The 14,841-nt window shown below is 33.5% G+C and overlaps 1 protein-coding gene across 6 annotated transcripts in view; it reads left to right on the top strand.

Annotated features, from left to right (window-relative positions):
* The window catches only part of GPCPD1 (glycerophosphocholine phosphodiesterase 1), a 72,005-nt gene that overhangs the window by 17,586 nt on the left and 39,578 nt on the right, over nt 1-14,841 (top strand). For 4 of the 6 annotated variants that reach the window (XR_014255073.1, XR_014255074.1, XM_082431424.1 and 1 more), the window contains exons 5-11: nt 2,062-2,137; nt 4,011-4,052; nt 6,064-6,187; nt 9,520-9,751; nt 11,755-11,917; nt 12,231-12,363; nt 13,128-13,182. Coding sequence is in view for 4 of the 6 variants with exons in the window: in XM_082431424.1 (XP_082287550.1) it covers nt 2,062-2,137; nt 4,011-4,052; nt 6,064-6,187; nt 9,520-9,751; nt 11,755-11,917; nt 12,231-12,363; nt 13,128-13,182 (825 nt within the window). In the remaining 2 variants the exon portion in view is untranslated. The remainder of the gene's footprint in view (nt 1-2,061; nt 2,138-4,010; nt 4,053-6,063; nt 6,188-9,519; nt 9,752-11,754; nt 11,918-12,230; nt 12,364-13,127; nt 13,183-14,841) is intronic. The other 2 variants (XM_082431426.1, XM_082431427.1) reach the window with 1 other exon arrangement.

Raw genomic sequence — 14,841 nt, 5'->3', positions numbered from 1 at the left:
GTAATCAACACTTTTTGTGGAATTCCCCTGACACCTGAATTAAAACAAAAAGTTAAAACAAAAAGTCTCTCCTTTCTTCTACCCACTTTTAATCCCTGCTGATATTTACTATTATGTTCATTGAATTAAAACAAAAAGTTAAAACAAAAACAAAGTCTCTCCTTTCTTCTACCCACTTTTAATCCCTGCTGATATTTACTATTATGTTCATGGCACCCTTTCAAGTCACATTTGATTAGTAACTTTTATAAGAATATGGATCTACACCACTTTTGTAGCGAAGAGGATTTTTTATTTTTTTGAGGGGAGTGCAGGGGACATGGGAGGGGTGGAAGAAGGGAATAGATTAGTTATTTCTGGTTGCCCATTATTGCTAAGAAACATTCCTATTTTAATGTATACATTTGCATCTTTTGAGAGTTAGAAAGTTTGATGTGTGAAAACAAATTCAAAAAAGTGATAGCAAAAAGTTGTAAAAAACATCTAGCAGATGCAGGATCAGATGTTTCTTGTTTTTTTAGCGTAATTCACCATATTTTAAGATTAGCACTTTCACATTTACATTTTTAAAAACGTCTACACAGTTTATTATCAATTCACAAGTGAACCCTTATAACAAGGATGTATTCAGCTAGAGAAAATGAGTTCCTGTATTATCCCAGGATTAAGGAATTGAATGTATATCTAATGCAATTTTAGTTTTCAAACTTCAAATGTTTGCAAGTTTTAAAAATGATTTTAACCTCTGGTTATTTTAAGTGACAGAATTATCTCTTGCCTGATTTGTTACATACTTATTTGTTATCATTTGGCACATTTATTATTAAAATCAATATTGAAATCCTATAAAATGTTATAGAAGAGTATTTAATGCCATCTACAGATGTAATAAAGAGAGAAGCTTATATGTTCCAGACTTAAGAGTATATATATGCCTAGACAAGGGTTTAAAGATATGTGAAAATATTGATAGTGATTATCCCTAAGTAGTGTGATAATGGGTGATTTTTGTTTCTTTTTGCTTCTCTGTATTTTACTAAATTTCTTCAGAAGAAGAAAGAAAAATACCTTGTAAGGATATAGTTTGAAATTTTGCTTTTAAAATATGTATTTAAGGATTGTATTTTGGCACATAAGTTTAATTAGACAAGTTTAGGGTTTTTTGTTTTGTTTTAAATACTTCAAGGAAAATTAGGAAACACTTCATACTTCAGTACTTTAGGAACACAAGGGAATCCTTGTGGTAGTTCATTCTTGCTTTTAAATTGCTGTAGACATTATCAACAATACATAAAGCTTTATTTTCTTTTTTAGTAAGAGAATTTGATAACAAGACAGTATTAAAAATTTTCACACTGTATGAATTTATAAACTTTAAGGCATTAAGAGTAAAACTGGATGTTCATTCCCCTTTAATCAAACTTGTTCTTCAGATTTACCCATGCATGTGTCCTTTCCTAAAGGAAAGGGCTTCCTGTGTTCCTTAGAAACACTGGTTACTATGATACGAGAATCTGATATTCTTCCTGTTACCTACTTACTAGTTAAATATATGTAATAAAGAACTTTATTATGCCCTCTGGTTCCTTGAGTAACTTGTGATAATTGATCTTGAAGTATTCGTTCTCAGTATTTCTACTATCAGAGAGTCTAGGCTTTTTCCAAACACTTGAGGAGTTACTTCAATCTTCCAGTAATACTTCATTGACTTCCGACATACCAAACATAAAGTATATTTGCTGTTAACTTTAACTTACGACAGAATATCAGTTAAAGATTAAAACTGAGTATTGTAGGAAGATTTAAGAATGGGTTTAAAATGGTTTTATGTGCCAGTTCATCTTATTTTTGTTTACTGCCTCACCCTCATTTTCTTCCAGCATTTATCATGTTTTTTGACCTGGTACATTCCTGATTTTTCGCATATAATATTGATATTAACAAGGTGAATCTCTTGGTTTCATAATTAGTATAAGACTTAGGCCACAAACATCTAATGGCGTCATGGGTAGAAAATAAGATACAAGAAATTATTGCAGACGTTTAACTTTTAAATTGCAGACTATCGGTGGTCCATGTCAAGTCATAGTTCACAAGTGGGAGACTCATCTACAACCACGATCAATAACCCCTTTAGGTATGGGCATTAACTGCATCTGTTTGAGGCATATGCATAAAGTTACTAATATGCTGCACAATGGCTTAGTGGGATTTAATAAATATTTATTTTAAAGTTTAAGGTCAATGCATTGTCAGTACTACAAGTTTCACTTAGCATATCATGGGTCTTACTTTCAAAACTAAACAGTTCTTAATTGCCTTTCTTCATAAACTTTATTAGAAATGCTTGCCTAGTTATTTTTAATTTCTTGAATTAGATGGGTTTATTGTAGAATATATATTTACATTTGGAGTATTTACAAAAGTTTATAAAATAGCATTTATTTAACTGAGCATCCATCCGTGGCTTTGATATTACTTGCTCAGAGAACTTAGAACATTTGAGGAAAGAATTAATCCAAAACAATGATTCTTACATTTTTAACTTTGAATAGTAATAGAATAAGTTATTCTATTTGTGTGTGTTTTTTAAACTAGTAAATACTTGAATAAACTTGTATGAATGAATTCAGATTTCTTGGTTGTAGCAGACATTTTCCCCCAATACCCTGCTGGCTGTGTTAAAGTTGCTATTCAGATAATTTTTGTTTGTTTGTTTGTTTAAACGTTATTTAGTTTTCTTGTGCCTAAAAATGGCATTTCTCTTCATACAAGTATTTTTGAATTTCCTTTTCCATACTGAGATTAAAATTTGAAGTTCTTTTCACATACATTAAATTACCTACTTGGTTTCATCTATAAATTGACTTAGTGTGCTGAAAACTCTATTTTAGTTTCCAGAGAAAATTAGAATTTAAAGAATAAATGGCTTGTTAGTTACTAGCTTAGATTAGAAAGTAGTGAGAGATTCTGCTTTACCCTATATGTAGCAAGGACACATCTCGTTTAAACAGCTATCTCATTCCGTCCTCTTTATTGGATTTTCTTTTTGTATATACATTTTTGTAATATATTTTTGATAGTATATTTAGAATTTTTATGTAGTGTACTTTAGAATTAAAATAGTGCCATACTGAGGTTGGAAATTATTAGGAATTGGATATTTTAAAAATTGCATTTTGAAGCATCTTGCAGTTAAATATATTTTCTTATTTTGAGAAAGGATGATTTTGTTTCTTGTCTTTTTAATAAATGTATTTTATACTTTTGGAAAATATAACTTCTGAACTTAACAGCTGCGTGAAATATACCAGAAAATCTTTATTGGGAACTGTCACACTTATTTTGACAAATTCAGATTTATGTTTAAAGTAAACTGGGAAAGGAAATAGCAGGGAAGATAATTAGTATTTTACTCAGAGGGTGGGGCTTAACAGCTTTTCTCATTTAGTTGAAATTTCTGTTAGGAGGCAATGTGCAAACACTTACTTTTTGATAATTCCTCATAGCTCTATATATACAGGTAAGTTTATGCTGTTTAAAAAGCTTTTAGCTGGCTATAGAGAATAGTTGGGGTTTGAGGAGCATTATATTTTAGGTAAGTTCAGAATACGCACTACGTAAGAATAAGCATTTTAATTGTGCCAAGACCTTTGGTTTGAAAAATCAACCAGGAGATATTGTTGTCCAGCAACTTGTCAGTCTCATACATTGGTTGGTATAAACATTTGTACCAGTGCCTCTAGAGTACCTCTCTGAGGAGTTTTCTTTCTCTTCCTTACAACATTGTGAATAATCACCATGAATATAAGAACCATTACTGTTTGATAGCCTCCTTAAAAGGGATTTCTTTATTGAGGGCTACAATAAATATGCTTATTCACTTTGGGCTGCTTTTAAATTCTAAATTAATTTTTAAAAAAATCCTTAAGGTGGGTAATTTCTCAATTGTTCATTCTGTATATACATCATGAATTTTAACTAGATTTTCTATTTTCCTTCAATTTTAGAAAGTGAAATTATTATTGACGATGGACAATTTGGAATCCACAGTAAGTGAGACTGAGTTTTGAAAATTTTTATTCACATGGTTGAGATGTTACCTTACATTTCATTAGAAACAGCACAGGGAAATATGACAGTATGATATTGAAAATAGAGACTAGAAGACTAGATCCAAAAAACAAATGCATTGTGTTAAATAATAGTTTCCAGTATAATTATTATTATTATTATTATTTTGGGCCATGCCACATGGCTTGTGGGATCTTAGTTCCCGAACCAGGGGGATTGAACCCGCACCCCCTGCAGTGGAAGTGCAGAGTCCTAACTGCTGGACCGCCAGGGAATTCCCTCCAGTATAATTCTTATGCTTTAAAATTTTATTTATTTTTTAGTTTTTATTTGGCTGGTGACCTTAGGTATATGAATTAATATAATTAATTTAAAAGTATTATACTTAACTGTTACTATATCATCACTTAACACTACTATGTTTGAAAATGATGTTAATTGTTCTCAACATTTAAAGTGTGAAGTGTTACTCATAAGCTATGTTTGTGCATTTTGTGTTTGTATGTGCATTTATAGTAAAATCAAGACTAAGTAGCAGAATGTTCTAGTAATTATGGCTGAGTATTTAAACAATTAATTTACAGTGGAATATGCATTCATATACTTTCTGCATCAGTAAATACTTTATCCAAAGGATTCAAGTTGTTTCTTCAATGACTGGAATTCTCACAGTGTATCAGCATTATCATGCTAAACTGCATTTTCATTTTAGATACTATACTGTAGGAGTCAAAAGGTGTAAAGGGGGTGGACAGAATGTGTGCTTGCATTGACTGTGAACCAGAGATAATTGCTCATAACCAGTTTGCATTCCTGTTGAGTACAGGAAGGAATAGGGCCTGAATGTTTTGGTTGTGGTTTTACTAAGTACATATGTTTATCCACTTTAGAAATGTACATGCTTTTGCAGTATTTGGGCAGGAATTTAACTTATTTTTCTTGATTTTGTTGGGATTATTTATATCACATCATAAGGTAGTCTAACATACTCAAATAGTTTTATTTAGTGTTTTAGAGACTACACAAAATTTATGCTACATGTTTTGGAGAGCTTTTGTAATGGAGAAGTTGTTTTCTCATTTCTTCAACTGTGATGATGACATTATAGCCTTCTATTATATGTTAGTTACTATGCATGGTTATAAACGCATGGCATTTCTTTTGTCATCTGTTGCTGTTGTCGTCATCTTCCTAAATTCAGCTTTAGTTGGCCTTCAGGATAGAAAGCCATTTCTCCAACTCTGTCCATTTCTGAAAACAGTTTAAAATTAAGAGATGGTAATGGTTTCTCTTCATGTATGAAATTTGATAGTTATGAAATCATACCTAAGGAGAAAAGTTTCTTGATTTTTTTTTTTTTTTTTTGGAAGTCCTCTTGCTGAAGAACTTAGGCCCAAAACAGTTGTCAGCTCCCTGGTATTTATGAAAATGTTGTTACCTTTGTTAGTAAGAAATTTCAAGTTAAACAGTGCTAACAGTGTTATCACAATCATGCAGTTTATCTATGGCAGAATATGTAAATGGAGAATACATTTGTTTTGTTATTACCACCTCGTATCTCCACTGCCAGCACTAGTGGAATAACTAGTTTCAGCTGAATATTTCATGTGAAGCTTTGGAAGTGTAGTAGTGATCCACTGCCAGTGGAACAAATGCTAGGTTAGAAGCTGTCTTGGAATATGTATTCTTTCTGAGATAGATTTGTATTACTTCAATAATATATTCAACAGAAGTATTTTAATTTACTTTAGTGCTAAAGTTTGGCTAGTTGTTAATGTTCATTTAACTTTTCCCCCCTACTTGATATAAAAGTTCTTTTTCAATGACAAGACTACTTATATATTTGCTTTGGAGAGAAATACCAGTGATAGATAACCTGAGTATATTAAACTATGAATGTGAACTAGAATTGTCAATATATATTGTACTTATTGGATTGGCTTTAAAAATGTGTATATTAATTACTGTTCTTCATATTTACTTTGCCAGATGGTGTTGAGACTCTGGATTCTGGATGGCTGACATGTCAGACTGAAATCAGATTACGTTTGCATTATTCTGAGAAACCTCCTGTCTCGATAACCAAGAAAAAATTAAAAAAATCTAGATTTAGGTATGACCATGTGTATTTGTTACTTAGGCTATTTATTTTCACTAATGCTGTAGATTTCTGATCCATCTGGTTATAACCTTTATGTGTATAAACTAAGAAAATAACACACTTACAGATAATGTCACATTTTCTAATAAATACGGTGTCTTGTGAGAGTGAACTGCTTCCCTGCCTGAAGATTGCTACAGTTAAATGTACTTATGTTAGTCTTAATCTCCAAATTGGAAACCAGAAAATTTTGTTTTTACTTAGATAAATGATTTCTAGGCTTATGTATCTTTGTAGTTTCTACCATTTAAAATTTCTTAGTGTAGCAATAAATATTTTGTTTTAAAATTGACGTAACGAAGTGATTTTGTGCTAAATGAGGGGAGAATGGCATGAACAGAGAAAAATGATTGTTGGAAATATACTTCAGTGTCCTAAATTTTCCGGTGGCTTGAAAACGAGAAACTTTTTCGTTAAGGAGAGGTCACAGTTACCATAGCAGTTCCAGATTAGTTTAATTTTAATCTTACGAAGATTTAGATGTCAAGCTTTGTATAAATAACAAAATAGTAAGTAACTTAATTTTTCTGTAATGTCACCATGTATATCTTTGAGTGAACTGATTTCTCAACGACCGAGGCAGCCCTATCATTTGAATTTTTGTAACTTGGGGACTGAGAGTTCTAAGTCTTGATACGTTATGCAGCTTTTTCTGACAAAATGTCAGGGCTGGGTTGAAAGGGCCATTTTCAGTAACTGAAGTAATTAATAGTAATACTTATTATCTTCAGAATAAAATTGATAATGATGTTGCAGTTTGTAAATCCATAAATGTTTTACAATAACTGCTGAAAATATTATAATACTTACCTATACCAGTCATAAAATACCTAAGGGAAAGGGTGGGTAACACTTCACAGTCCTTTCCATTGGCTATTCTGTGAGTAAAGAGTTTTGGGTGTACCTTGCCTCTGTTCATTAGCTTTTCTAGGCCTCTGCTTTGCTTCTGAAAAACCTAGGTAATTGGACCACGTGGCTGATCTGCAAGATCCATTTGATCACAAAGATTCTCTAACCAGTTAGTCATAAATAACTGAATATTTTATTTACATGTTAAAGGAAGCAAATAAATTGTATTAACCGCTGTAAAGTGTTTTATTAGCATAAGACCTTGAAATAAAGGTAGCAGTAGAAGATAAAGCCTTGGTTGTTTGGGCTTATTAGGATTTTTTTTTTTCTTTGACTGTAATTAAGAAATTAATAGAGGGAATTCCCTGGCAGTCCAGTGGTTAGGACTCTGCTTCCACTGCAGGGAGAACAGGTTCGATCCTTGGTTGGGGAACTAAGATCCTGCATGCCACGGTATGGCCAAAAAAAAAAAATTAATAGATAATTAATGGGGTTCTGATTGGATTGCACATGCATACTGAGTCCTGTACTGTTCTTGTTTATATAGTAATTGAGTGTTTGTATGTATTATTGTATTGCTTAGGCTTAAACTGGAAGATTTTTATAACCATACTTAGTTGGGCTCTACAAATTAAGTGACTGATTCCTACTGAAATAATTGTGCATAGCTAGAAACCAATGTTTGTTTTGACCATCTTTTTTCCCCCAAATTCATGTTATTGATAGGTTAAGCCTTCCTTGGCTAGAAAATTTATCTGCAAGTTTATCAGGACTTTTAAAAACTTAGCAACAGCATTTACATTTTAAATAAAACACTAGACATGATGTTTTATCTCATTACCACCACGTTTTCAACAACACAAGTTTCTCTTTTGCTTGATTCCACCAGAACTTGGAAAGCAATGTTACTTATGATAGACTATAACATTTATATAGCTATTTGAGTAAAACCTTTAATATTTAGTTCATTTAGAACTAAATTCTTTCATAGATCCCTTTAAACTTGATTTTTTTTGGGGGGGGGATAGATGCACATTGCTATTTGTAGATTAGCCTTTTTTTTTTTTTTTGGCTACGGCATGTGGGATTCTAGTTCCCTGACCAGGGATCGAACCCCTGCCCCCTGTATTGGGAGCGTGGAATCTTAACCACTGGACCACCAGGGAAGTCCCTAGAATAGCCATTTTTAATCTTCCATTCCTTCCTTGCTTGTTCATTACTATCCACTTGTGGTCGCTTTTCATATGTCCTGGTAGAGAATGTTTGTTCCTTCAGGCCCACCAACAAAATCAGTAAATCAGTTGTTCAGAACTGTTCCTAAGAGTTTGGAGAGAAGAGATGATCATTTTTGTTTGGATTATTAAAGTGGTGCTACTTTTGGTTTTACAGTATGATTATGGAACATTATTACTAATTGAATAACCTGTGTTCATATCCCCTCTGGAAGGTCTCAGAGTGTGTGCCTGTGAGGCAAGTCTGCACGGTGGTTGAAGGCAGCAACGCCATTCGGAGAGAGCAGGCCTCACTAATACAGTTCTGTTACTTGTATTATTAAGTGGATCTCATTTAAATCTAGAATGAAAAGTTTTCCTAGCACAGCTGTATTCTGTACAATAACGTTGCTTCTACATCACTGGTATTAGAGTTGCTTAATCTATGTACATTCCAGTTGGTGCAAGAAATATTCTAGAATTGAGTTGACTGTTTGGCATTACAAGTGCTCTGTGCAACTAATCGCTTCTCATTGGGAGTAAACTAGTCTTTGTGACCCAATAGCCTGGGTAACTTGTCTTTTGTTTTCATTGCTGTGGAGTCTATAAGAGTTTTAGACTCTTGGTTTATTTTTTTATTCATTTGTTCCATTAAAAAGGTACATATGTACACATAAAACCATGAATACATACAAATATATATATTTAATACAATAATTTTCTTTAATGATGTACTGTTCACAAAGTACCTGGACTCACTGTGGTGAGGAGAAGAAAGAGGAAATGTAAAAATTTACAACTGCCAACTCTAACAGTCTTTTAATGCACACTAACAGAATATGGTTCAAATTTGTACTTGTTTTATATATATATTTGTGAAACTTCTCATAAGAAATTGAGATAGCCAATTATAAATGGATAATAGTAAATGATGTCCTTTTAGATTCATTTTAAAAAACCTAAAGAATTAATGAAAACAGCCTTAGGCATAATGAGCATTTATCTCATTTTAATACTTTGCAGAAATGTGTGGAGATAAAACATCACTATTTTATAAAGTATAACTAATGCCTTAACCTGTAGTATGTGTAGTCTGTGTAATATTTTTATTTGAGGGTTTAGCATATACAAGGAGCATTTTTAAATTTAATGCTTTGGTAACATTTATATGGATTTTCCCTCTTTTTCACTTTTTGCATTTCATTATTTTTTCCTTTTATGTAGGGTAAAGCTGACACTAGAGGGTCTGGAGGAAGATGACGATGATAGGGTATCTCCCACTGTTCTTCACAAAATGTCCAATACTCTGGAGATATCCTTAATAAGCGACAATGAGTTCAAGTGCAGGCATTCACAGCCAGAGTGTGGGTATGGTTTACAGCCTGATCGTTGGACAGAGTATAGTATACAGACAATGGAACCAGATAACCTGGAACTAATATTTGATTTTTTTGAGGTGAGTATATTTCACTGAGGGGGGTGAGAGACAATGCAGACGAGCTTATTTTTACATATGTTTTGATTTTTATCATAGTTTAATTTGTGTAAATGCATCATTCATACAACTTTTTAGATGCTTACTCCTCTATACATGTTAGCAGATTTTAAAAACGCAAGAGTTGACAGATTCAGGTACTATTAAAAATATAATTGAGAACTTCAGAATTGATGTTTTCAATAATTTTCGACTATAATCTCTTCAGATATTTTCTCGGGTCCCTTCTTTCTCTCTTCCCTTTCTGGGACCCCTATAATGCGAATGGTGGTGCATTTAATGTTGTCCCAGAGGACTCTTAGGCTGTCTTCATTTCTTTTCATTCTTTTTTCTTTATTTTGTTCCGTGGCAGTGAATTCCACCATTCTGTCTTCCAGGTCACTTATCCATTCTTCTGCCTCAGTTATTCTGCTATTGATTCCTTCTAGTGTATTTTTCATTTCAATTATTGTATTGTTCATCTCAGTTTGTTTGTTCTTTAATCTTCTAGGTGTTTGCTCTTTAATTCCTCTAGGTCTTTATTAAACATTTCTTGCATCTTCTCGATCTTTGCCTCCATTCTTTTTCCGAGGTCCTGGATCATCTTCACTATCATTTTTCTGAATTCTTTTTCTGGAAGGTTGCCTGTCTCCACTTCATTTAGTTGTTTTTCTGGGGTTTTTATCTTGTTCCTTCATCTGGTACGTAGTCCTCTGCCTTTTCATTTTGTCTATCTTTCTGTGAATGGGGTTTTCATTCCACAGGCTGCAGAATTCAGAATTGATGTTTTAAATCAAGACCAGATGTCTTGATGTCTGTGTCTATTCTAAATATAAATGAATTGTATCCAGAGGAGCTTCCAAGGATAGAAGTAAGGGCAGGCTGTGTAACTCTTGGTGGCAAACTGATGTAACTAGCATGATTGAGTCCTTTATGACTGATGTCTGTGGTTTATTGAAGCATTTTATAAGAATTCATTTTAACAGTGGACCCATTTTTGCAACTTTACTTGATATTATAAATATGTAGGAAAAAATAGTTGCTATGAAAATTGTGCCAGGTTATTCAGAATCTGTGCTGCCAACTTTCCAGAGCTGCTTGTGCCACTTCACACTAGAGCTCTCTGCTTATGGGCTGTTCAGCTGCTCCTCACGAATAACACTGGGTCCTCCCCTAAGGTCCTGGCTCTTTGGTGTTTCCACTCTCATTTCCACTAGATTAGAGTTTAGCTTTTTGAGAGTAGGGAATATTCCTTGCCCAACAGTAGCACCTAGCCACTGTTTCTTAAAATAGCAAAATTCAGGATGGATTAGAATCCAGTACGTAACACTTATAATAAAGTTATAACCTTATAATTAGATCTTGCCTAATTAATAAGATCTGTGAGACTTTTATTCTAAAAATATGAGGTTTTGGTTGAACATTTCCTTGTTCTTTTAGTACCTACCTCTTAATAATCTCTCGAGCAGCCTAACTTCCCTTTCATTTGGTTAGCAATTTTGGAAATACAAATTTATTCATAGACTAGGCGGATAAAATATGCTGTATAATCTCGAAGTTGAGTATTCAGTGTCCTACCCCTCTGTGTCATCTGTGTAGATGCATTTTTAACGAATAAAGTATACATTAAAAGTCACTACAGGTGTATCTTAGTATTGGAATGTAAAAGTACTTAAAAACTTTCAGTCTGAGCTTTATATTCACCTAATACATGTTAGAGGATCAGAAGTGCAAATCAACAGTTTTGATCAATAAAGTAACACATAAAATCTTAAATATACTATATACTAAATATCTTTATATGCTAAAAGAAAATGTGTTACTCATTACAACAAAGCTATCTAAATTACCTGAATATAAATTTGGTTGTATTTCTTACTGATCTTCCTCCATAGATTGAGTTGATTTTAAAGGGTGTCTTTTGATCTTTAAATGGAAAATATTGAAGTAAAAGAATTTGGGTTATTCTTAACCTCATTTTTCAGGAAGATCTCAGTGAACACATAGTTCAGGGCGATGCTCTTCCTGGACATGTGGGTGCAGCATGCCTCTTATCATCCACCATTGCAGAGAGTGGGAAGAGTGCTGGAATCCTTACTCTTCCCATCATGAGCAGAAATTCCAGAAAAACAATAGGCAAAGTGAGAGGTAAGCCTGTAGAAGCAGGGTGACCCTTTACAAATAAGCAGATTAAGTTAGGATTTTAATTAGTTTCAAATTGAGCTTTTGAGAATGGTAAAGAATTAAATTAATAAGTTGTTTTAGAATATTGACAAATACAGTAACAATAAGGTCATATCTAATTTTCTGGAAGCTTTAATTTGAATGCGTTTTGACTTGATTTCTTTCTATTTGATCGATTGATAAAGCTGTTTTGAGTGGGTTTTAAGTGTAATTGAGCTCGTCATAGCCTTTTTTTAATTGTCTTTATTTCCCTTCCCCCCTTTTTTTCATATGAAAGTTGACTATATAATTATTAAGCCGTTACCAGGATACAATTGTGACATGAAATCTTCATTTTCCAAGTATTGGAAGCCAAGAATACCATTGGATGTTGGACATCGAGGTGCAGGGAATTCTACAACAACGGCTCAGTAGGTTGAATATTTGAGTAGTACTAGCATTTGGTAGCTCATGCTTGATAAAGTTAAATAGGTTTGACCAACTAAAAGGTCAAATGATCCTTTTAATTCTTACCCTGGGATTTAAATGTAATTTGGTAATTGGGGTTTCCAGTTCAAATTAATTAGAGACTAACTCTCTTGTAAGATTCTGGTCAGTCTTTTTAGTATTCTGCTGAATTGATGAGAGACATTAAAATTAGAAAGCCAGGAGGGGAGAGCTTGATGCAGTCAGCCTGATGACATCAGTGTGTCTGTGTTGTGGTCCTGACTTTCAGCATGTTGTTCTCTCAGGGTCTTAGTTTCCTCACCTGTTCTCAGTACAGTTTCCATACTTTCACCCTGTTGGTGTGTCTGCCTTTTTCCACCCTTCCCTGGTCTGCCAGTATCAAGTCACCTGAGGCTTCAATGCAGGGAGCAAGTTTCTCCACTACTTCATGCCCATTGCAAAGGATTGTTTTCCTTAACCGGTCACCTCACTTGGGGAGGTATAGGGTGGTATAGGATATGTCTGTATTCAGCTTGTAAATACCTAAAATTGTTAGAGCTTGATTTATGGAATGAATGCACACACCAACCAAGTGATGGTCACAGTCTTATTTTGGGGATGGCAAAGTTAGCCTCAAAATAGAGAATAAGTACTATGTCCATTGTTGAAAATGTAGTTGACTTCTTTACTAAATTTATCTTTTCTATAGTAATGATAACTATATTTCTATATATTTCTTTTCTTTCAGGCTTGCTAAAGTTCAAGAAAATACTATCGCTTCTTTAAGAAATGCTGCTAGTCATGTAAGTGAATCTCTCTTTCTTTAAACAACTTTGGACTGGTGGTCCAAAGGTAGAAAAGTAGAGAAATGTGGGTCTGGAGAGCCTCCTTCAGTCTGCATTAATACGTTAAAAGGGAGAATATTTATGCTTTTTCTGAATATATTCCTAAGAGAAGATAAAGTATTTCTAGGCATTTTTATTTAGATTCATGGTGAAGATTGGAGTTAAAACAATGGAATCCTAAGCATCCTCTTAAAAATTAATTAATTAATTAATTTGAAGTATAGTTGATGTATATTATATAAATTACAGCTCTACAGTATAGTAATTCACAATTTTTAAGGATTATTCTCCATTTATAGTTATTATAAAATATTTGCTGTATTCCCCGTGTTGTACAGTATATCCTTTAGCTTATTTTAAGCGTAATAGTTTGTACCACTTAACCCCCTACCCCTTTATTGCCCCTCCTCCCGCCTTCCCTCTCCCCACTGGTAACCACTAATTTGTTCTCTGTATCTGTGAGTCTTTCTTTTTTGTTATATTCACTAGTTGTTATGTTCTTTAGATTCCACCTAAGTGATGTCATAGAGTATTTGTCTTTCTCTGACTTATTTCACTTAGCATAATACCCTCCAACTCCATCCATGTTATCACAAATGGCAAAATGTCATCCTTTTTTTATGGTTGAGCAGTATTCCATCGTGTGTGTGTGTGTGTGTGTGTATACACACGCACACACATACCTTCTTTATCCATTCACTTAGGTTGCTCCCATATCTTGGTAGTTGTAACTAATGTGCTGTGAACATTGGAGTGCATATGCCTTTTCGAATTAGTGTTTTTGTTTTCTTTGTACACTCCAGAGCGGAATTGCTGGATCATATAGTAGTTCTCTTTTTAATTTTTTGAAAAACCTCCATACTGTTTGCCACAGTGGCTATACCAGTTTACATTCCCATCAACAGTGTAGGAGGGCTCCCTTTTCTTTACATCCTTTCCAACATTTGTATTTGTGTTCTTTTTGATGATAGCCATTCTGACAGTTGTGAGGTAATAACTCATTGTAGTTTTGATTTGCATTTCCCTAATGATTAGCGATGCTGAGCATCTTTTTTTTTAAAAAAAATATTTATTTATTTATTTATTTATTTATTTGGTTGCACCAGGTCTTAGTTGCAGTAGGCAGGCTCCTTAGTTGTGGCATGCATGTGGGATCTAGTTCTCTGACCAGGGATCGAACCTGGGCCCCCTGCATTGGGAGCACGGAGTCTCATCCACTGCATCACCAGGGAAGTCCCTGAGCATCTTTTCATCTGCCTGTTGACCATCTGCATTTCCTCTTTGGAAAAATGTCAGTTCATTTCTTCTGCCAGTTTTTTACTTGGGTAGTTTGTTTTTTTGATGTTGAGTTGCATGAGCTTTTTATATATGTTGGATATTAACTCCTCATGAGTCATAATCACATGCAAATATTTTCTTCCATTCAGTAGGTTGTCTTTTCATTTTGTTGATGGTTTGCTTTGCTTTACAAAAGCTTTTAAGTTTAATTTTGTCCCATTTGTTTTTTAAGCATCCTTTTTTTTTTGAGATATCATTTTAAGTGTTTGAGGCATGAAAAACATTCCCCATTAAGCACTGCATTTCATCAATTGAATTACTATGCTCATTTAGATACTC

This window comes from Balaenoptera physalus (genome assembly GCF_965194825.1).
Source record: "Balaenoptera physalus genome assembly, chromosome: 16".
NCBI lineage: Eukaryota > Metazoa > Chordata > Mammalia > Artiodactyla > Balaenopteridae > Balaenoptera > Balaenoptera physalus.
Note: the sequence above shows the minus strand (reverse complement) of the source record. Positions and strands in the feature narration are given on the sequence as shown.